The following is a 22885-nucleotide window of genomic DNA, read 5'->3' on the forward strand; positions in this document are numbered from 1 at the left end:
ACAACAACAAAACTACACAATCTCCCACAATGGAGAAAGGGAACCTGTGCTTCTACAGAGGGATGCTGTGGACCCAAACAAGTTTAAAGATCCTGAGATCTTTTTACATTGTTACAAACAGAAGATAAGGAAGTAAATCTGTTTTTTTCTTGATTGCACAGCTTCATACCATAGCTGGTTCATCCAACCCGATAAACCAAACTACACAAATGTGCAGATACCTGGAGAGGAGCTTGCCATCACTTTACTTTTCCCAGGTATATTTTGGTTTACCATGTTATGCAAACCAGGCCATGGAAAACTATTGCACCGGGGTTAGGAAAAAGCTAGGGTAGACCCCTTTACTCTGATGTCTACATTTATATGTGTAAGGTTTGGGGCTTTTTTAAAAAAATGGAGGAGTATCATGGAGGGTTTGCTGGTGAGAGATAGGACACTTTCCTGCCTTTCAGTGATAAATTATTTTTAAAAAAGAAGCTGTGTTTTCAGCCCTTTCCTTTGCTCTGATTTCACTGGCTCTCTTTTGTTAATTTTGCAGATGAGGTTTTGTCTGAAAATTTCCTAGACTACAAAAATCGTGGGGTGAATGGCTCTCACCGAGGTCAGATTATCTGGAAGATTGATGCCAGCTCTTACTTCGTAGAACGTAAGTATATCATAGTGCTATTACATCATACTTCAGTGAAAACAGGAAGAGCTGAGCTCCCACACTACATGGGTGTTTTGGGGAAAATTTAATGCGTGTGGCAAAGAAAAATGATCAATTGCTTGTCCAGAAACTATGCTTCATGAATAACAGAAGTTACTACTGAAAGGATGCAGTGGGTGAAATTGCATCTATAACTCTGTATATGTTGGTGTTATTAAGCACGAACATCTCATAACATGAGAGGGTTTCAGAACAGGTGCTAAATACTTCTGTGTTTGGAGAAAAACTATTTTCAAGTTCATTTATATTTATTTAACATCAAAATTATTGAATCTGCTGGAGCTTTTATCCTTGTTTTAGTCTTCTGTAGTTTGGATCAGTTTCTGGCAGAGCAAATCTTCAATCCCTTTCTTGGAGTGTGTGTTATTCTGAATAACCATTTCCGAGGCAATCTCACAGAAGTATTTTTTTAAAGGGAATTAATTCCATATTGCATTTGCTGAGCTCACTGCATAACATACCGTTGATGCGCAATAAACTATGTGCTTGGGTTGTGAAAAATTATGTGCTCATGCATAGTAAAGGTGAATCTTTCATTGTTGCGTCCGTGCCTGAGGGCATCATACTTAACATGTGTTGCATGTGCTGCTGTAAGGAGTTCAAAATGTAGATTAATAAAGGCGCTCCAAACAGGTTGTGTTGTGTGACAACTGGCTGCAAAGGAAAATGAAACATTGTTAAAACAAAGCACTGCTTGATAGGAAGTTAACTGGGATAACTGGAACAATTTTCTGGCAGACTTAAGGAAGGTTACTTTAAACCATTTGTGAACAACCTGTGACAGAGGTTTTGAATATTTAAAACTGTGGTTTCAAAATGGATTACAGAGCATACTGCGGGGTCCTTGGAAACTTATTGGGGGTTCCTCAATGAGGAAGTCTGCTGTGAAGGACAAGTTTCTTAGAAAGATTGATTTGCCTCTACTACTAGTCTTCCTCTGCAAGGGTCAGGACCAACAACCTCTATGTACAGAGTGTGCTATTCCTCAGAATTATTGGCAGCGTGCAGGATTTTGATGGCTGACATGCAAAGCTTCCTTGGTATACAATGGAAAATAGATTCCGTTCACTGGCCTAAGCTAAATAGTTTCACAGATTATGGACTATAAGAACCAAGTTGCAATGTGCCAGAAACGCCAGTGAGATTTCTGTACCAGTTCTGTCTGCTTCTAACACAGCTGTATTCTCGTTGTGCCATCAGGGTGGGGCAGCTACACAGCAGGAGGTATCTGACTAGGTGTGTCTGATTAGGGTGTGTCATTTTAGGGTACAAAACGTAATTTTTGCACAGTTCTTTAGTGAGGGGTCTTAAAAATGTGTTTTTGGGTGTCAGGAATTCAAATCTGCTTTTATTTTTGTAATTGGACAAAAATTTAGCTTGGAAGCCTACACTTGACAAAGAAGCACATAAACTGTGTTTAAAAACCAAAGAATTTTAACTTTGCCTTCTGAAAATGTCAGGTAATAATAAAACAAAAGGCCTGTATTTAAAAACTGTGGGAATGTTCAGGATAGTAGGAGAGGATATATTGATTTGTAAGATTTGTACAAATTACACACACAAAATTGCACAAACAAATGTGTGCATTGGGATAAAATCACACTACAATGTTAATAAAGGACTTGGGGGGAATTGCGAGCTGATGTGGAAATCTGGAGAACTGAAGATTGGAAAAATGAGAAACTGAAATTGACAGATGCACCCATCCCTAACTGGCATGGTAGAAGAGGCATTATCAAGCTGCAAAGTGATACAGATATGAAAGCTCTGGATTTTGGATGAGCTAGGTTTTCTTTTTTGTTTACTCAGATATTGTCTTCTGTAATTGATTGTTAATTCAGTTAACTCTAAGGGGAGTTCTGCCATATGCTTTTCTTTCATCATATTACCAGTATGATTTCATTATCTACGTACTTTCTTAAATGAACCCCTCCTCTTTTTTTGTATGGAGCATGCTCTTCTGGCTGCAGAATCTGCTTCCAAGCAGCCTCTAATTCTTACTCAGGACAGCAAGTCCTTCCATATTAATTGTCAGTTGGGGAGTGGTACACTGGTATGGTACAGGTGGGGCTCTTTGGTCTGTGCTTATTATGCCCCCCCCCAATTCATGGGGATAAAATCCGTTCTATAGCCATTTGAGATTTTGCACCATCTTTGCCTTTCTAACAGATACTCTGCCTCCAAGCAGCTCCACAAAAGGCAGAAACTCCAAAGCATAGCTTTCATAGAATGTACACTTGGAAGGGACCACAAGGGTCTTCTAGTCCAACCTTCTACGATGCAGGAATCTTTTGCCCAACGTGGGGCTCACACCCACGACCCTGAGATGAAGAGTATCATGCTCTACTGACTGAGTTATTCCAGGTCATCAATAGTTCCATTTCCCTGCTAGGAGAAGCGACACCTGTTGAGCATGTGCTATCAAGAAACGGAAGGTGGTAGGCCTCTTTGTTTTCTCTAACCAGTGTGGTGTAGTGGTTAAGAGCAGTGGACTCATAATCTGGTGAACCAGGTTCGATTCCCTGCTCCCCCACATGCAGCTGCTGGGTGACCTTGGGCCAGTCACACTTCTCTGAAGTCCCTCAGCCTCACTCACCTCACAGAGTGTTTGTTGTGGGGGAGGAAGGGAAAGGAGATTGTTAGCTGCTTTGAGACTCCTTAAAGGTAAAGGTAAAGGTACCCCTGACCATTAGGTCTAGTCACGGATGACTCTGGGGTTGTGCGCTCATCTCACTCTATAGGCCGAGGGAGCCGCCGTTTGTCTGCAGACAGCTTCCGGGTCATGTGGCCAGCATGACTAAACTGCTTGGTGAACCAGCACACGGAAATGCTGTTTACCTTCCTGCCAGAGTGGTACCTATTCATCTACTTGCACTTTGACATGCTTTCAAACTGCTAGGTGGGCAGGAGCTGGGACCAAGCAACAGGAGCTCACCCTGCCGCGGGGATTCGAACTGCCGACCATCCATCAGCAAGCCCTAGGCTCTGTGGTTTAACCCACAGTGCCACCCGTGTCCCTTGAGACTCCTTAGGATAGTGATAAAGCGGGATATCAAATCCAAACTCCTACTCATCTAACTGTGTTCTTGGTTCCTCTTTCCCCAACTCCCAGTGTGGATTCCAGTGTAGATGTGGCTATCTTGGATTCCACTAGGACTGTCAAATACAGAATTCCCAACATACAGTGGTACCTCGCAAGACAAATGCCTCGCAAGACGGAAAACTCGCAAGACGAAAGGGTTTTCCGTTTTTCGAGGTGCTTCACCAGACGAATTTCCCTATGGGCTTGCTTCACAAGAAGAAAGCCCATAGGGAAATCTCCGGGGACCTCTTTTAAAATGCTGGCGGTCGGGAGCAAAGACTTTCGCCCACCGCCGGCCTTCAAAAGAGGTCCTGGAGGCCTTCGCTGCCGCCCGCCAGCATTTTAAAATCGCCCCGGGACAGCGGAGGCTTCGCTGCCGCCCGCCAGCATTTTAAAATCGCCCCGGGACAGCGGAGAAGTCTCCGCTGTCCCGGGGGCTTTTAAAATGCTGGCGGTCGGCAGCAAAGCCCTCCTGTCCCCGGAGCTTGCGGGGCGGGAGGTGGGGAGAAGGGCTTTTCTTCCCACCGCCAGCCTTCAGAACAGCTGTCCCCAGGACTGTCCCCGGACCTGGTCTGAAGGCGGTTTCCATAGGAGCGCATTGATTGATTTTCAATGCATTCCTATGGGAAACCGTGCTTCGCAAGACAAAAAACTCGCAGAAAAAGCTTGCGGAACGAATTAATTTCGTCTTGCGAGGCACCACTGTAAAGGAAGCCTGCAATATTTGCATATCTTGCAGTCATAGGCTTGATTATCCATGTGGCAGCGTGGGCTTGTAAGTAGGGATGCTTGAGGATTTCAGGCTTTGTGAATAAAATGATCCATTCTTCTCAAATTAATGCATAGTTAGGAAATCCACTGGATTTTGCACTGATTTGAATGGTGCAAGGCAATTTTTGGCTATTGTAACATCTCAGAATACTACATTGGAATTGAAGAAAGTGTACATCTTTGAATGTGCCTTGTAAATATGTATTTTGAAAGGATTAATGTCAATTTGCAAGATTAATGTTAATACAAGAATGGAGTGGAATGGAATTATGGGTAAAAACATGCAAATGTTATATGAATCAGAAACAGAGTTGCCCATCCCTTGTACACTGTGGGGAGATTTATTAATCAGATACTTAGTGAACAGTGATACTCTGCCTGATCTATTCAGATCATAATGAAAATTCCACCAGCTTTTACATATGAGACTTGAAAATAATTATTTTATACAAATTATACTATTTTCCATTCTGGATTTACTGATAATTTACAGCAATGCAAATAAGTAGGATAACTGAGCCCACTGTCTTCCAAAGAACAAAAGACGCGAGAATAAGAAAGTTTGTGCTGGGTTTCAGTTGAGCTTTTAATAATCCATGAGTCGCATTTCCCTAGGTGTCAGGAAACAGGCAGCTGAAGGGCCAGGGCAGGGCATGCTGGGAATTTTAAACTGCATATTTCTTTTAAGGTAATTCAACTTATTCCACTCATGGGAAAGTATAAGAATTTGGAATTATCCCTTCTCTCTTTTGTACAACCATGACTTAGGCAGAGTGGGATAAAGATTCACAACATCTAAGAATAGGGGAAATATATGCTTTCAAAGCATTTTCTTAAAAAATGCTGGCTTGAAAGTTTGAACATGCATACTTTGTGACTGAGTTAGAAGACCATGAAAACTGGGTTAATAAAGGGAACCTTGACAGTTGCAAACTCTTCCCCAATTACTTACTTACTCTGGATGCTGTATGATGTTCAGTTGAATTCAAACTTCTGTGGTAGCCGAGAAATTTCATAAAGCACTTTTGAAAAATAGACATTGAAAATCCCACTTTAAACTATGCAATGGCTTCAGATGGACTTGGAATTAACCTTATTTGCTATGAAACTATAGTTTCATTTGCTATGAAACTATATGAAGCTAACTTCTTCAGGCCTGGGGCCATATTCCCCCATGAGCTATTGGTGGGCAGGGGCAGAGGTGAAAGTGGATAAAGCGACAGGCATTGACTCCTACCTGTGTACAGTAGGCTGCATCCTAGCCACACAAAGGTTAGAGGTTACCACAGATACACACACCTCTCTCCATCTTCCATCCAGGCAAACAAGAGATATTATCCCATTTCAGCGACACATTCCAATGGAGAGTCAGACTTACGATGGAAGGTGCTAGTCAACAATCTCCAGATCAGAGATTGCTACTTGGTTGATGAATGAATAGATGCCGCTTCCATGGTTACGGTGAGCTTTCATCTGCTTATACCAGGACATTAATTTGATTCATTCAGTTTCTCATGGAGCTTTCCACCAGCTGGTAATTTCTATGTGGGAGGAAAAAATATGCTGTAGACGAGTTCTATTTTCTGCTGTCTAATTAGTGCTAATAGGAGTTACACCAGTACAACGTCACCACACTATTCTCACACTCTTCAAATGCAATGTTCTGGGAACAAACGAAACACAACATTTCATGGAAACCAATAGTGTGATAATTACAGTACAGTGGTACTTTGGGTTACATACGCTTCAGGTTACATACGCTTCAGGTTACAGACTCCACTAACCCAGAAATAGTACCTCAGGTTAAGAACTTTGCTTCAGGATGAGAACAGAAATTGGGGAGTGGCGGCGCAGCAGCAGCGAGAGGCTCCATTAACTAAAGTTGTGCTTCAGGTTAAGAACAGTTTCAGGTTAAGTACGGACCTCTGGAACGAATTAAGTACTTAACCCAAGGTACCACTGTAGAGGCTTGTATGTATTTGGGTCAATTGGTTCCTGTCTTGAATACAGTGGTGCCTCGCAAGACGAAATTAATCCGTTCTGTGAGTCTCTTCGTCTTGCGGTTTTTTCGTCTTGCGAAGCACGGCTATTAGCGGCTTAGCGGCTCCTAACGGCTTAGCGGCTATTAACGGCTTAGCGGCTATTAGCGGCTTAGCGGCTTTAAGAAAAAGGAAACAAACTCACAAGAACTCGCAAGACATTTCGTCTTGCGAAGCAAGCCCATAGGGAAATTCGTCTTGCGGAACGACTCAAAAAACGGAAAACCCTTTCATCTAGCGAGTTTTTCGTCTTGCAAGGCATTCGTCTTGCGGGGCACCACTGTAATGTGGTTTCTCTTTAACCTATGGTGGAGGTGTACAGAGGACTTCCAATCTATCCAGAAGTCAGTAATAGAATTCTTTTTAAAAAGTCTGACAGAACAGTCAGAAACACCAGAGGGAAGTGAAGGGAGGCTCAAATGCAAAATGTACCTGGCATGTCCTAAATAAATGAGCACTTGTAGAAATAGTTGAACAATGTGAATAAGCTGTGGGAAGTTCTGTCTTTAGAGCTGCTATGGTTAACCAGCCTAATTTCAAAGAACACAAAGGCCAGTTCACATAGGGCAAACCAATGCAGATGAGCTCCAGTACCAAGTGTTGGTTTGTGTTAATGGATCATCACTGCACTAAGGTTACATACCAAATTTTCACTGTGCATAACTTACATAAAAAATGTAAGTCTACCTCTCCTTTTCAAATGCTAGCCACCAAATGTTGAGTAAGCAAGTGATAATAGGACACTGTCTTATACCAAGTCAGACCATTGGTCCATCTTGTCATTGGCATCCATCTGTCTCACAATGGACAGCACCTCCAGGGGTGAAGTCAAATTGCTTCATTAGCAGCGCTAAAATGATCTCCCCGGAGCACAAGCCTGGTCAGTGCGTATGGAGGTCCTGAGCTGCCCAGACAACAAGACCCCACTCTTGGCCTTGCTAATGCAGCCCAAAGGAAAGCAGAGCAAAACGTTTGGCATCAGCTTCATTGCAGGAGTTGCCAGAAGGAGGTGCACCAGGCGCCATCTAACCATCTTAGGATTTGTGTAGGGTTTACTCCTTAGTCTTTTCTTATCCCAAAGATATCCCGCAAGGCAGCAGAGGTTTAAGATCAGAGTTTTCCTTCTCCTAGGTGGGCTACCTTTCCAGGTTGATGAGCCCCATCTGCCCCTCACTTCCGTCTACAGCACATGCTGAAACCACCTTCTTGATGTTGGACCCACTATTGGTCCCATCCGTTCAATCCACTTGAGCCTGTCTTCGCATGCAGGGGAAGTCCCTAAGTCACTGAGGGCTTGAGACCCATCATCTACCATCACTTGGTCCATCTAGCTAAGTAATTATCTTCATGGACTGGTAGCAGCTCTCCAGAGTTTGTGGCAGGGGTACTTCCCAGTCCTACCTCAAGAGGTCAGGGAATGAACCTCAGCATGCAAAATGTTAGCTCTACCACCGAGCTCCACCGCTCAGTGCAGTGCGAGGTTGCCTAACTCAAATTGTTGGGTTGTTTTTTTTAACATTTGCTTTCCTCCTTGCCCCTGCAGTATGAGGCATTTCTGCTTTCTTAAGCCACTGTTTATTTCATATTATGCTGAAAATGCATGATAATTAAACAGTTTGATTGCTCCTTTAAAAAACAAACAAACCCAAGAACATGACACCATAAATAAACATTTACACAGAGACCATTTTATCACCAGACACTTATAACTTGAATGAAGAACAGGGTACATATTTTTTGCAGAAAGAAAGGAGCAGCCCATGCATTGCATATTATTTATTAATATAAATATAGTTCTTTTCAGAGCTAACAACTAAGGGCTCTTGATTCTCTTCTCTATTTTGCATCTAAAATGAAAAAAAACTAAGGTGTGATTTAGCCATTTGACTACCAAACTCTAGGATCTGTCCTATGTGTTTTCTCTTCCCTTGAGTGCTTGAGAAATCTGAAGTAAGATGACTTGAGACAAGTCTGATTTTGCATCCTGGTAGAGATTGTCCAAAACAAGTGAATTGTTCGCAAAACTAACATGAGGTGTTTTGTACTACTGATGCTCAATAGGGAAGTCAGAGCATTTATGTTCTCACAAGTTAGATTCAGATAATTCTAAGAATTCATTGTTGTTATTGCCACAAGAGTATTTATCTGAACAAAAAATAATAATATTGGTGGCTTTTTTCCCACTCCAATGCAATCAGATTTAATCAGAAGCTATAAGAATCAACAAATGACTCTATGATAAAAGACTGGAAGATGCAGTAAGTTCTGAAAAACTGCTTAGACCTCTCATTTGAATTCCCCAGCTACACAGCTCTGAAACATCTGTCTTCTCAAATGGAGCATTCCCTGTTGCCATGGAAATATTAGTCTAAAAATACCATAAGATGTGTAGTTGACATAAAAGAAATGCATGCATATTGATTCTGAATGTGGGATAAATATTCAGTGATTAACAGAGCTGGCCTCATTTTTGTGTATGTGTTTAAATTTTATTATCTGACATTGCATACTGTTGAATTTAGTGAGTGTGGCTTTTGATATGATTCATCCAGTCCAAAGCTACTCACCTATCCTGAGAAATCTATCCAATATGATAATCAATAAAATACATCATTCTTCTAGTATCAATAAAGGTAAAGGTACCCCTGCCCATACGGGCCAGTCTTGACAGACTCTAGGGTTGTGCGCCCATCTCACTCAAGAGGCTGGGGGCCAGCGCTGTCCGGAGACACTTCCAGGTCACGTGGCCAGCGTGACATCGCTGCTCTGGTGAGCCAGAGCCGCACACGGAAACGCCGTTTACCTTACCGCTAGTAAGCGGTCCCTATTTATCTACTTGCACCCGGGGGTGCTTTCAAACTGCTAGGTTGGCAGGCGCTGGGACCGAGCAACGGGAGCGCACCCCGCCGCGGGGATTCGAACCGCCGAATCTAGTATCAATACACAGGAGTAAAAGATTATGCCTGGAGCCAAATTAAGACTGTCTGCCTGCACTTTAAATAGACCTCTGTTATTATACTGCATGTGCCACCAGTGTGCTGCCTGCAGGTATATATATGCTCATAGAGGCTTTCCTTCCTTGGTGCCCACAGAATCCCTTTCCCAGCACTGAAATTAGTGTTGAGAGAAGCATGCTATTGTAGCCAGAATATTGTTGCCATGTGTGTTTGGTTGCTTGGTATGTGTGGTGTCCATGGCAGTTTTTTCAGTTTGCAAATGTGCCCAAAGGCCCCAAAACTCAGAGCCCCTGTAATACTTACCATTGTGGGGTAGGGGTGAGGATTAATCAGTGTTTTAGCACATAAACTCTGTTTGAACCAGGGCAGAGTTGAAACTATTCCCAGTTTTTCACACAGTATTTGAAAGGACCAAAAACTCATTCCCTTTTGGTCTTTCTTGCAAAAATGTTCATTTATCTGTTTCGGTTGCTCTGTGCTCATTTGCCCTCAGATGTCCTTTATGTAGCCCAAGCCAACCGATTGCGTTGATCAACATGATTTCGTTGCCAATGTCTGGTGGCATCATCATGTCAGATATAGAGTTGTGGGATATCATTCAATTTATTTTGCAGTTCCTATTAAGATGTTATAGCCAGTGTGATGTTTTCAGAAATGGTGCCAAAGAAACAGCAAGCAAACAAAACAGTGAAGCTAAACCGCATTGAAATATTCACACACAACCTGTTTTTTATTAAAATGAGAAAAAAGTTAATCTGCTGAAATGCACTGTTTATTTCAACCTTTAAAATCAAAACTGGTGAAAACTCTGTACTTCCTTGGTTTCCACCTATCTGGTGCTAATGATTTGAAGCACCTTTATAAAGGTGCTTCTTTTAAAGACATCTGAAGGCAGCCCTGTTTAGGGAAGTTTTTAATGTGTGACATTTTAATGTATTTTTAATCTTTGTTGGAAGCCGCCCAGAGTGGCTGGGGAGACCCAGCCAGATGGGCGGGGTACAAATAATAAATTATTATTATATTATGATCATTACCCTAGGGGTCTATTTTTCTTCCAATTACAATATACATGATGAAAAACCAAATGCATCAGAATTTATATGCTTAGAATGTGGGTTTCCAAGCTACATTATTAATGCAATACATAATATAGGTGAATGAGTGAATGTTTATTATTATGGCAAACTGTCAGCATACTTAATATAATTGTGTTTTTAAGTATTGGTGAGACAGGTACTGGCCTCTGAAGTGAACTCCAGGTGGAGTTCCACACATGGTCCTTTAGATCTGAATACATCTTAGCTCTGAAATATCCTAAGAAAATGATGAGCAGTCAGATAAGGGCTAAATGGAAAGAAAGAAGTAATTTAATCACACAGTAGTGATCAGTGTCAGTGTCCACTGTAATTAAGGAATGTGAAACAGTAATCTGATCATACTGTATTATCACAAGGTTGAGTACAGTGCTGATTTAATTTATGGGGCCTCTATACTGAGCAGTAATCAAGCCAAAATGCAGCGATTTTTCTTTTCAATTTAATTCCCTGTTTGCACAGAAACACAAATTACTTCCCAATGGTTTTCCTGTCTTCAGTTTTTTAAAACCATTTGACCAATCAGTGTTTGCTAATAAATGCAAATGTAGCTTAATTTCCTTGTTTGACAAAATTGGTTATAAAACAACCTTTTGTGGTTATATCTCATCTTTACATTATTTGCAAGGAAATGCTTAGCTAAGGATGAATCAACTTGTTTCGTAATTAAGCAGACAATGCCATAAAATAAATTTTAACCTTATTTTGATACTCTCCACTGTTCATCAAACCTTCCTTAACAGATTTGTAGGGAAACACTCAACAGTAAATATGTGGGGTATGTTTTCAGATAAAATCAGTTTTAGCTGTTCCATGAATAGAAGTTTGAGAGGATTTGATAATCCAGGATGGGAAACTGGCTTAATCTTGGCATTGCTGCTTTTTATATTGAAGATAATAAATCCACCCCTTCTAGGGAAAGTTAAGCTTCTAAAGCCAAGCTAACCTTGAAGAGCAGAAAGGATTATAAAGAGCAAGTGAAATTCTGAGTGAAAGGATATTTATCCTGAAGAAGAGAGCTAAAAGAAAATGGGATAGTACAGTGGTACCTTGGTTCCCAAACGCTGAAAACCCAGAAGTAAGTTTTCCGGTTTTCAAACATTTTTTGAAGCCAAACATCCAATGTGGCTGTCAGCTGTTGTTTCCTGGACCTGCACCAATCAGAAGCTGTGCCTTGGTTTTCAAACATTTCGGAAGTCAAATGGACTTCCGGAACGGATTAAGTTTGAGAACCAAGGTACCACTGTATTTGGTGCTTTTGGTTTTGCTATTTTGTGTTTTTGTTTTTGAGGCTTTTTCGGTTAATTTGTGTTTGTGACTGTGTGGAACCCAGTTCAGATGATTGATTGATTGATTGATTGGGTGACTGCAGAAATGGATAAAAGTCCTCCCTCCAAACAATGGCTATCATCAGAGCAAGTAAGAAAAAAATAATAATTTTAATTTTCATCATCTGCAATACTGTCTTATTTATTTTATAGTACAGTACATTGATTATTGCTTTCATTTTATAGAGCAATGGTCTCGTTAGAGAGTAAAATTCATGTTAAATTGCTGTTTTAGGGGTTGTTTTTAAAGTCTGGAATGAATTAATCCATTTGGCATTACTTTCTATGGGAAAGCACGCCTTGGTTTTGAAACACTTTGGTTTTGGAATGGACTTCCGGAACAGATTAAGTTTGAGAACCAAGGTAGTACTGTATATGAATAGTTCTAGGAACTGATTTTACCTGAATGTGGGAATTTTTTACCTAGTGCCATGGAAGAAGATCCCCAGTGAATCATTTTGCATATTGTAGTTAGAGATGAGCCATTGTGTCCACATATGGACTTCCTGTTTTGCTTATATCTAGCAAAGAACAGCACTGGCAAAAAGGAAGGTATTCAGATTTGCACAGGAATGGGTCGTCATTGTGCCACCATCCATGTACGATACAGTTTCAGTAGTAAAAGAAGAAGAAGAAGCCAGATTTGCAGTGAGCCTGAAATATGAAGCTGAAACATCCCAGGGAAAGCAGTATTAAAGTGCCAACAAAACTTCTTTCACACACAGATTCCCTTCTTTTTTCCTTATTCTTTTTGCAATACTAAATGCATTGCAGGTTGTAAAATGACCTGATATCCTCTTGATATTTTAGAAATTGTTGGGTTGGCATGATAACTGATATACACACAAGTGCTTTGACATTACATCATCTCTAGGGAGCTGGATGGATTTGCTAACACAACTTTTGTCAGCACTAATGGAAAAGAGAAAATGACCTTGGTTACCTGATCTAGTGAACTCTTACTGCCAAGAGAAAAATGGCAGCCATAAATTTTCCACAAGGAATTAAGCTACTCTGGGGTTTGAACCAAGGACTTCAGGAATGGAGGCTGGGATCAAGTTTGGTGAGCCACAATATTGTGGCGCACAAAGGAGAACTGACAACTGTGAGTGTTTGACAGTTTGAAGTCACGTGATTGGCCAAGCCTGATATGAAATACTAGGACCCTCGTCCTGAGTTTTGCTTGGCTAGCAGAGCAGTAATTTCTGCTTCCTCTTCTTCAGGTTCCTGCTCAGGCTTAGGGAACCTGAGCCAGAGAACATACTTGCTGTGTCTAGATTCAGGTTTGGATTCCTTTGTCCAAACCCTTATAGTAGCCAACATTTATTTGGGACCTATAAATAGGGCACTCAGAATGAACAAAAACATACATTAGTCCTTACTTGCATTCCAGAAGTTTCTAACCAACAATGTTTTTAACTGCATATAGTTCCCTTGATTAATTTAGTGCACCCATTATCACAGGATAACTTAGCGGATTCTCTCGTTCCAGCCTTAAATCAAACCCCTGCTGTTTTATAAGAGTAGAATTATAGAACTGCAGGGTCATCTAGTTCAATCCCCAGTAAAGCAGGAATATGGCCATCTTCTGTGAAATTTGATGTAGGCTTCGGTTTTGTTTATTTTCCCTATCTGAAGCCTCTCTTTTGAGTTTTGTCTGGATTTTCTGGCTGCTTGTTTGAGCAGAAGATGTTTCCACACTTTCTTTATAAGTCTTATCTTTTTTATCAGTATTCAAATGTCTCTTCAAATGTGTACACTTTATTTGTTATTTCTGTAGCACCTCATTAGCACTTTACAGTATTATGCCAGGATCAAAAAATTATGCCACTCGTTATTGATGTCTGATGGGAGCTGGATTTCTATTTCTGAAGTCTAGTGCAAGAGCCTATACTCCAAAGTATGTGGCACCCGCAAGCTCTTGGGCTTGCCTAAGGTGGCTCTTTGGATCTAGGCCCTTAAGTTATTCATTCTCACAGTAGAAGGGCAAGAGGGAGGATTAGCAAAATCCTCCCTCACAGTGGCCAGAATCCAAAGGGCTTCCTGAGGTTTGCTCAAGGGCTTATGTGTGCCTGCAGGACTTTTTACTTTAGTTATTTGATTTTACAGCAGAGTCATCTGCTAGATCTCAAAATGCTTTTTGAAGGTCCCTTTGGTTTCAAAAGAAATTTGTCACAGTGGAAAGAGAGCTGCTGTTTTAGCTATACACATCTTTGAACTTGAAATCACTTATTTGAAGAGAGGTCTTCCATGTTTACCATGAACGCTTTGATATGTTGGATTAACCTGACTCTCCTGACAAAATCTAGAAAAGCAGCGTCATGCAGGAACCTTTAGAATAAGGCTGAAATCCTAAGTGCACTTGCTTCCTAGTAAATGTGCATAGGGTCATGCTATAAAGTTTATATTTAGGCAACATTTACTTTTTAAGTCAGAGAAGACTGTGCACAAAAAATGAATCCACAGGGCTAAATTAATATTAGCTTTGTTAGGAGATATATTCTTAGGGCACAGAGAGAACTTCAGCAGGTCTATGTGTACTCATGTTTCCCTCCCCTTTTCTAAACGAAAAACCGTTCCTCATTGATGAGCTGCCCAGCCCCATGAACATTTTTGTTGTCCTTTTCTGAACCTTTTCCAGCTCTACAATACAGTGGTACCTCCGGTTGCGAATGGGATCCGTTCCGGAGGTCCGGCCGCATCCCAAGGAATTCGCAACCGGAGGACCGCTTCTGCGTATGCGCGACATGATTGAGCGTTTCTGAAATTTATGTATCCAGAGGGTACGACTGTATCCTTTTTGTGACATGGCAACTTGAACTGTACAAAAGTATTCCAAGTGTGATCTCACCATAGATTTGTATAACAACAACACTGTGATGCGGGCAGGGTTCAAACCTTTTACTGATGATCTGTAGCATGGGATTTCTGTCATGCACTGGGTCAACGTTTTCATCAGCATGACCCCATGATCCCAGTTCACCAGTTCAGACTCCATAAGCATTTATGTGAAGGCAGGCTTACCTGCTCCAATGTGCATCACTTTTTACAAATTTATGTTGGAGCCCATTAACCACATCAGGCCGATTAACAAAGGTTGCAGAGATCTTTGTTTACTCTTACCACTTTTGTCATCCATAAACCTGGGCACCTCACTACTCTGCCCTAACTGCAAGTCAATTATGAACAAGTTAAAAAGCACAGGACAGTTTAAAAGGTCAGGAGAAACAATTGGAAGTTTACCAATTCTTATTTCTTTATATACTCTGTATTCTTGAAAATAAATATGTTTATTAAAAATAAATGACTCCCAATAGTGATTCATTTGTTATATCCTTCCATTGTCAAAACCATATATTTATTCTTCCTGTTCTTTAAATGATTACTAATCTATAATGGGACATTTTCTCTTATCCCACAAGTGCTAAACTTACTCAGGAGCTGTTGGTGAGGAGATATGCGCACCCAAACCTGGTGATAACAGAATAAATGATGTTCCAGGTCATTTTGTGCATAAGCCTGCCCCACCCCATTCCACCCCCTTCCACAATTGAAAATGGCGCCAGTGTTGGCAGCCATGCACTTATCAAATGCACATGAAATGGTCACTGCCTGTACATCATGAAGGAACACTAAATAGCAGTGAAGTCTTCTGGTGCCGATTTGCCACTGGTGACTTTGAGTTTGTTAGCCAGTTTTTTCAAATGAAGTGCAAAGCTTTCATAAACCAAAGCATCCTTCCAACTCTGTCTGATTGTTAGCCAGGTCACAATCAATAAAATTTTAATCATGGGTTTAAACAGAAGGTCAGAGTTCTCACCCAAAAAGATAGAAACCAGACATAATTTGGGGTGGTGTAGCAATCTCCTGCCTTGCAGATAGCTTTTTAAAAGTCCAAACTCAAAGTGAAAACTAAAACCAGTATCAAAATGGTAAAAAGAAAAGGCTAACTAAGCATGCCTTAACACAGCATGTTTCAAATTCTCTGTGTTCAGATTCATAGGAATGTGATTGCTTAGGCACCCCTGAGAATCTATAGTGGAACCCTTCATGCTGCAGAAAATTGTGCAGCATGTTTAGGACAGACACTCTTCATTTGGGACCTCCCAGTTACCCTAAATCAGCTAAGGATGCATCCTGGAACCTGGCATGGAAAAGCTCCATTGCAGCAGTGGATTGCAAGGGGAAGATCAGTAGTGGAGAACAGGTGGACTTTCAGGGAAGCTTGCCCACTATTCCTAATCTTTGCATTGAGGAGCTCCCTGATCAGCTTCCAATAAATTCCTTGGAATACAACTTGAAAATCACAACGTCTGCTGTTACTAGCAGATTACATTGTACGCCTTACTGATATACAGCAGCATAAAGGCAGCACCAGGAAATTGAGAAGTTTAGATTATTTGTCTTCAAGGCATCTGGTGGTTATGCAAGCAATTAACAATGCAATCCTATCCATGTCTACTCAGAAGTAAGCCCCACTGAGTTCATTGGGACTGAGATAAGTGTGTATGATTACATCCTAAAGGGATTTATTTGAGCCTGTAGAGAGGGGTATTTTCAAACTTTATTCCATTCCTGGTGTTCCGTATTACTGCTCAGGTAGAAAGAGTGCAAGTAAAAACTCAGTAATTTAGAGAGATCAGTCTCATCCCTTTATTGTTTGTGATGCAGTTATTTTGACTTTTATGATACATGGCAAATGAGTAAAAGGTTTTGCTGCTGAGCTGTTAAAATTCCTGCAGAGAAAATTGCTGAATAAAAATTCAATCTGAGCTTGCAGTTCAGCTGCTGTGATCACCCAACTTGATTGCATTCCAGAATAGACATGTACAAGTCCTGCACACAGTAGGATTGAGAGTTCTGTACCTCAACAGCCACTATTTGACTCCTGTTTCAATAGGGCTGAGCCTAAACTTCCTACTTCACCCTTGTGTTCTTTCTCAACTGCATTGAAAAGTGCCTCTCAATTTGAACTAATTTTCACCACTAAGTTACAACCATTTAAGCCTATTGGCTGTGATGGCATACATTATTTTGTCCATGATGTTATGTCCTCAACACCTGAACGTGCAATGTCAAATTTGTGGGCAAATTAGGGTAATAAATATATGAACAAAAAAGGAAGGAAAATGATTATGAGAAGCAATAGCTCATGGAATAAAGGGATGCTGACAATAATGTGAATGTTTGGTGGGGTGGGCATTTTTTGGCAGTCTGTGTCACATGCTCTAGTTTCTAAGCAAAAATTACACAAGCTTCAGAAGAGCTCTCTCATTTTATGGCAAGGAGAAGCACTGCAATCTCAGAATGAAATTTTCTGCCCAATGATTGACTATACCTAATAGATGAAGACCAATAGCTACTTGTTGTTAATCCAAGATGACCTTTTCTTTTAGCTGAAACAAAGATCTGCTTCAAATACTACCATGGAGTGAGTGGGGCACTGCGTGCAACAACCCCCAGTGTGACAGTCAAGAATAATGCAGCTCCTGTAAGTTATGCTTGCTTCTTTACAGTGCTCATCAAGTAACTTTGTGTTGCCTTTTGACTGTCTTAAGACCCCCTACTTTGTTTTCAGTTCTAGCTGTGAGGTTGCAACACCTTTCAAAGAGGAACAAAGTGTTTGCTTTTAAGAGCGAAGAATCACATGGATTAGGACTCTGTATGATCAGGTCTCATGCAGTGGATTCTGTTCACACTGGGAGCTCCTCCACCACATTATTTTAGTGCCACTCACAGCTGAATGAACCTGGGGCACGGAAATCACATTGCAGGAAGGCAATGGGTGGTGCGGAAGAGACGCCCTACCCCCTCTGAAATAAGTTTTCAAATATGTTACATCTAAACATTCTGGTTAAATCAGGATCATTGGCTTTTTAAAATCATAAGCAGTTTTTAATGATGAATGCAGATTTTGCTAGGTTCAACCAAGGTCCTACACTGGTTTATGCCAGCTCAGAGAGTTGGTTTTTATTTCAATATGACATCTCAACTGCATATATAAGTGCTCTCAAAAACTGTGGCACTTGGAATGGAATATACAAAGCAGATAACAAAGAAGAAACTGGTCTCTCTCTCTCTCTCTCTCTCTCTCTCTCTCTCTCTCTGTGTGTGTGTGTACACCGGTTTGTGTGTGTGTGTGTGTGTGTGTGTGTGTGTGCGCGCACACACACACACACACACACACACACACTTGTTCCTATGAGCATAGAGAATATCATTATAAAGGCCATTTGTTTGTTAATGGCTTTGATGCACACATGATATCTCTTAGCCGTTGTACTGCCCACATCATGTCTCCTGTTATGACCATATAATAGAAGCACTAATAGCTTGTACATAATAACACTGTAATCTAACAAATTATATAGAGATATGTGATTGCAAAGTACATCCATAAACTTCCATGCTTCAGTGGCTCTTCTGAGCTCATTACACACATCAGGTAACAAATTCCCTTGTTCAGACGGCACTGGTCAGTTGCAAAAGCACCACAAATCTTAATATGGTTCTATTTTAATGGCTGGGGAGAAAATCAAGGCAAGATGAATGACTTACTAAATGATAAGGGTACGGGATTGATTGTCACAAGGCTTTGAAAGGGCTGAGAAACAGGTGAGCTCACTTCTTGGGCTAAAATGAGGAAGGAAGAGAAGGCCTGTCCACCCTCCCCAATGTACATTTCCTGCAGCCTTAGAAGGCCCATTATCTGAACAGGATTTCATTTTCTAGGTTACTGCGCAATGACCTCATCACTCAACAGCCATTTTACAAGTTCAAATGTCTAGCAACAATCTGGGTTTTTCCTCCCTGGGGTATTTCCTCCCTCCAGCTATTTACCTGCACGCATCTGCATGATCTGTTCTTCATGGACTTGGATCTTCCATTGAGGCACAGATTTTTTTAAAGGGGTGTTGTATAAAAGCTACATACCCTTTAGGGGGAAATGCCAAATCTATTCCCCTGCCCTACAGGAGCATGCGACTGTTTTAGTCTTGGTTTCAAATGTATGGTGGCATTGGATCAAACTAGATGCAGCACGGCTTCCTCATGTTTGGGGATCTCAGCACATTTCTCTTTCTAAGAATGAGTCATGGGGAGGGTGGCAATTTGGGTTAAAAGTGTTTCTCCGTCTAGTGAAGTGAATGGAAATTGCACCAGGGAAAGCTTACTGGAAAGGAAACATTTTTTTATTATCTTTAATATCAGGTCTGTTAGGTAAGGTTTTGATTTTTTCATACAGGGAAGTTGCGTTATCTGAGCTTTAATTATTCATTGCTCTAGGCTGGACAGATGAGCAGTGCAAACCTATGCACACACTCTCGGATGTAAACCCCGTTGCATTTGGTGGAGCATACTTCCGGGGGGGGGGGATGGAGGAGAAGTTTGATTCAGTACTGATTTAAAGCTGAATCCATCCAATTCCCACTTTCCAAAACGATGTGCAAACTGAAACACAGTTAGCCTTCAAAATTCACATTTTTTTTTCTGAATTTTGCAATGCAGATCTCCAAACAAACAGTTCCAACAGAAATGCATATATTTGGGGAAAGTGAACAGAATATATAAAACCGCATTGTTCAAAACAGTACATAAAAAAATGTGTTTGTTGGGAGAAATTCATACCAAATGCTGGTGAATTTTCATGATTTTTAAAAATTGTGTATTACTACAAAATGTTGAGAACTGAATTTAAAATTGGAATAATGAGAAACTTAGAGAACTGAAACTGACAGCTGCCTCCATCCCTACTTCTAGATAAGTATACATATGATTGCACCCTAAGGGCTGGATTCAACTAAACAGTTGCACTAGCAGGAGCTAGGGCAACAAGTACTGCTTGTGCAACAGGGCTTTCCTCCCTCTCCTCCCCCTGCATACTCCTTGAGTCCCCCAAATTGGCTCGGGGGGGGGGAGCAGTTTGGAGAATGCCCAGAACAGGATTCAGGGGGGAGTAGAGGAGACACTGTTTCATTTGGCAAACAGAAATGCTTGACCTGGCAGAACGATTGCCTTAGCGCAAGGTTGAATCTCACCCAAGATGTGTAGCCTCTCATCTAAGCCCTGATTAAATGGTGAATAACCCTGAAAATAATTTGGGTAAACAAAGTTGTGTTGCGGTGTAGCAGACCACAACTGGGTATTAATTTAAAATGTAAATAACGAAAAAGGCTGTACTTGAAGAGCAAAATTCAGCAAAACCAACTAACCAGGTTTTGCAAGTTGTTCACTACCTAGAAACTCTTTCAGAGGAACATCTGGTCAATTTTTTAAAATGCTGATTTTTCTGGCCTTGATTGTGCTTTGCTGGATATTTTAGGGAAGGAACTTGCTCATACAAGCAGCTCTACTAAAAGAGCAGCAAAAGGTCTAACTTAATGTGAATGAAGCAAAGCAGCTATGATTAGTCAGCAGTTTGCTATGCTAATCTCACTCTGCTGTACCTAGCCAGGATTGCTAGAATGGCAACTTGGAGACTGTTGAAGTCGTGTTGGGCTTGAGATTGTGCTTTGCTGCCATGATTTGAGTGGTGAATGAAAAGGTCCCTGCATCATTACTGGTGGGCACAGAGAGGTACCACTGGTAACAGAGGGTAAATATTTCTGAATGGCTAGTGGCACTCTGCAGGCACCTTCCCCTTGCTGATCAAACAGCTAAGTCTATATGCGTGTGCCCCCCTTTTCAAAGAGCTAAAATGCCACTACTGCTCAGGAGCAGAGGGGATTGGATTCCATATTTTCCCGGCCAAACTTGCTGGTTTCATCTTTTTCCAAAAACAGCTCTGAAAGTGCAGCTCTGTGATGTTCTACATGCAAAGGTATTTCATGTTTCCAGGATGCCACATATCAGCAATGGTGACCAAACACTTGAGGTGGTAGATGATTTTGTCTACCTGGGTTCCACCATAACCAGCAACCTCTCCATCAACACTGAGCTGGACAGGCATATTGGCAAGGCAGCTATGCCAATGGCTCATCTCTCCAAAAGAATATGAGAGAATGTGATCCTAACATCCAGTACCAATATGAAGGTCTACCAGGCTTGCATGTTGAACACACTGCATTATGGATGTGAGTCATGGGCAACTTACAGCTGCCAGGAGTGACATCTCAACGCCTTGCACATGCACTGCATCATGAAGTTTTGGGCATCACATGGCAGGACAGAGTCTCAAACAAAAATGTGCTCTCCCAAGCTCATATTCCCAGCATGTTTACACTGGGAATAGTCATGTCCGTATAATGGAAGATGGCAGGATTCCTAAGGACATGCTGTGCAGTGAGCTGATTTCAGGCACCTGACCAGTTCTGTGCTACAGAGATGTCTGCAAATGTGACATCATCATCATCATCACCATCACCATCATAAATTTATATACAGTGGTACCTCGGGTTACATATGCTTCAGGTTACAGACTCCGCTAACCCAGAAATAGTACCTTGGGTTAAGAACTTTGCTTCAGGATGAGAACAGAAATTGTGCTCCGGCAGCGCGGCAGCAGCGGGAGGCCCCATTAGCTAAAGTGGTGCTTCAGGTTAAGAACAGTTTCAGGTTAAGAACAGACCTCTGGAACAAATTAAGTACTTAACCTGAGGTACCACTGTACTGCCCTTCACTCGAAGATCTTGGGGGCAGTTCACAAGATAAAAATATAGGATAAAGGCACAAAATAGTTGAAAAGAAAAGAAAAACTCTTGGCAGCATCAAAACCAACCCTGCCATGCGGGAATCCCTTGCAGATGACCATAGAGCATGGAGACAGACAGTCAGGTTTTGCATCCATAGCAGTGACCAGAGAAGGAATGGCTGCTGGGAGGAGGACAGAGAGAAGAAATGCCATGGGGCTTCTGCAGCAGCAGCACCAGCCATCTTCCTCTGTCCAAGATGCAACAAAGCATGTCTCTCCCTTGTCGGTCTCTACAGCTACAAGCAGATGCTGTGTGACAATGGCACACTCCTCCATTGCCTCCTGAGACAGACAGATGCAAACCAACAACAGGAACCCATATTTCCATTTGTTAGCACAAACAGTTACTTCCAAAACGAACAATGAGCGACCGTATTCTGGCAAATGCCTTATCCCACTCCCACCCCCCTGTAATAAGTGTTGTTTACAAACAGTAGGATAAGAGAATGCTCTTTTTATGGGCATTTAAAAGATTACGGTAATCCGTTGCTTCATCTTCCCCTTCTCTGAGATGATGTTCTCCAGTAGCCTCTATTTCCCCTTTACTGGTATAGCATTAACTTCTCAAAAGAAGTGTTTTGATCAATAGATGCTTGTCATTGATTTGTTCTTGATTGCAACCATAGGAATAATAGTTATTAGGTAGCATTGTTGTTTTAGAAAGAAAAGCAAAAATACTAATGCCAGCTCTCTTGCTATTTTTCTCCTTCCAGCAGATTTTTAAAAGCATCACGAATGAAGATTCAGTCCAGGGCCAGGGAAGCAGAAGACTGATCAGTTTTTCATTGTCAGGTATGCCTTGCTCTGATACACTTTTGTACAGAATGTTTCAGCGACCCCAAATCATTTGACCTGAATGCGTTTATCATGTTACTACGCTGCCCTTGCTTCGATGAGATTAGGCCAGGCCACACAGAGAGACTTGCCCCATGTTATCATTGCAACATCACTCTGAGGTAGTTTAGAGTGAGAAATGGCAACTTGCCTCAGGCCTTCCAGGGAGCTTCATGGCTGAGGGGATATTTGAAGCCAATCCCCCATTTCCCAAGTCTCCATGTTGATCAAATTTCAAAATTCATTGATTAAATCAAAGTCATGAACATTTCAACAATATTTTGGAATTCTAAAGAAATCACAATTACTGCAAAACTTTCAAACCTCAAAATTTCACAGCTTTATGTCTTTTATTCAAGATCAGAATAGCTGTCCATTACTGA

The 22885-nt window shown here is 41.3% G+C and overlaps 1 protein-coding gene across 5 annotated transcripts in view; it reads left to right on the forward strand.

Moving 5' to 3' along the window:
• The window catches only part of HECW1 (HECT, C2 and WW domain containing E3 ubiquitin protein ligase 1), a 200355-nt gene that overhangs the window by 86966 nt on the left and 90504 nt on the right, over positions 1-22885 (forward strand). For 4 of the 5 annotated variants that reach the window (XM_028749807.2, XM_028749810.2, XM_028749812.2 and 1 more), the window contains 3 exons: positions 539-646; positions 17377-17471; positions 22382-22460. In XM_028749807.2, coding sequence (XP_028605640.2) covers positions 539-646; positions 17377-17471; positions 22382-22460 — 282 coding nt within the window. The remainder of the gene's footprint in view (positions 1-538; positions 647-17376; positions 17472-22381; positions 22461-22885) is intronic. The other variant, XM_028749809.2, reaches the window with a different exon arrangement.

The sequence above is a fragment of the Podarcis muralis genome, chromosome 12, assembly GCF_964188315.1.
Source record: "Podarcis muralis chromosome 12, rPodMur119.hap1.1, whole genome shotgun sequence".
NCBI lineage: Eukaryota > Metazoa > Chordata > Lepidosauria > Squamata > Lacertidae > Podarcis > Podarcis muralis.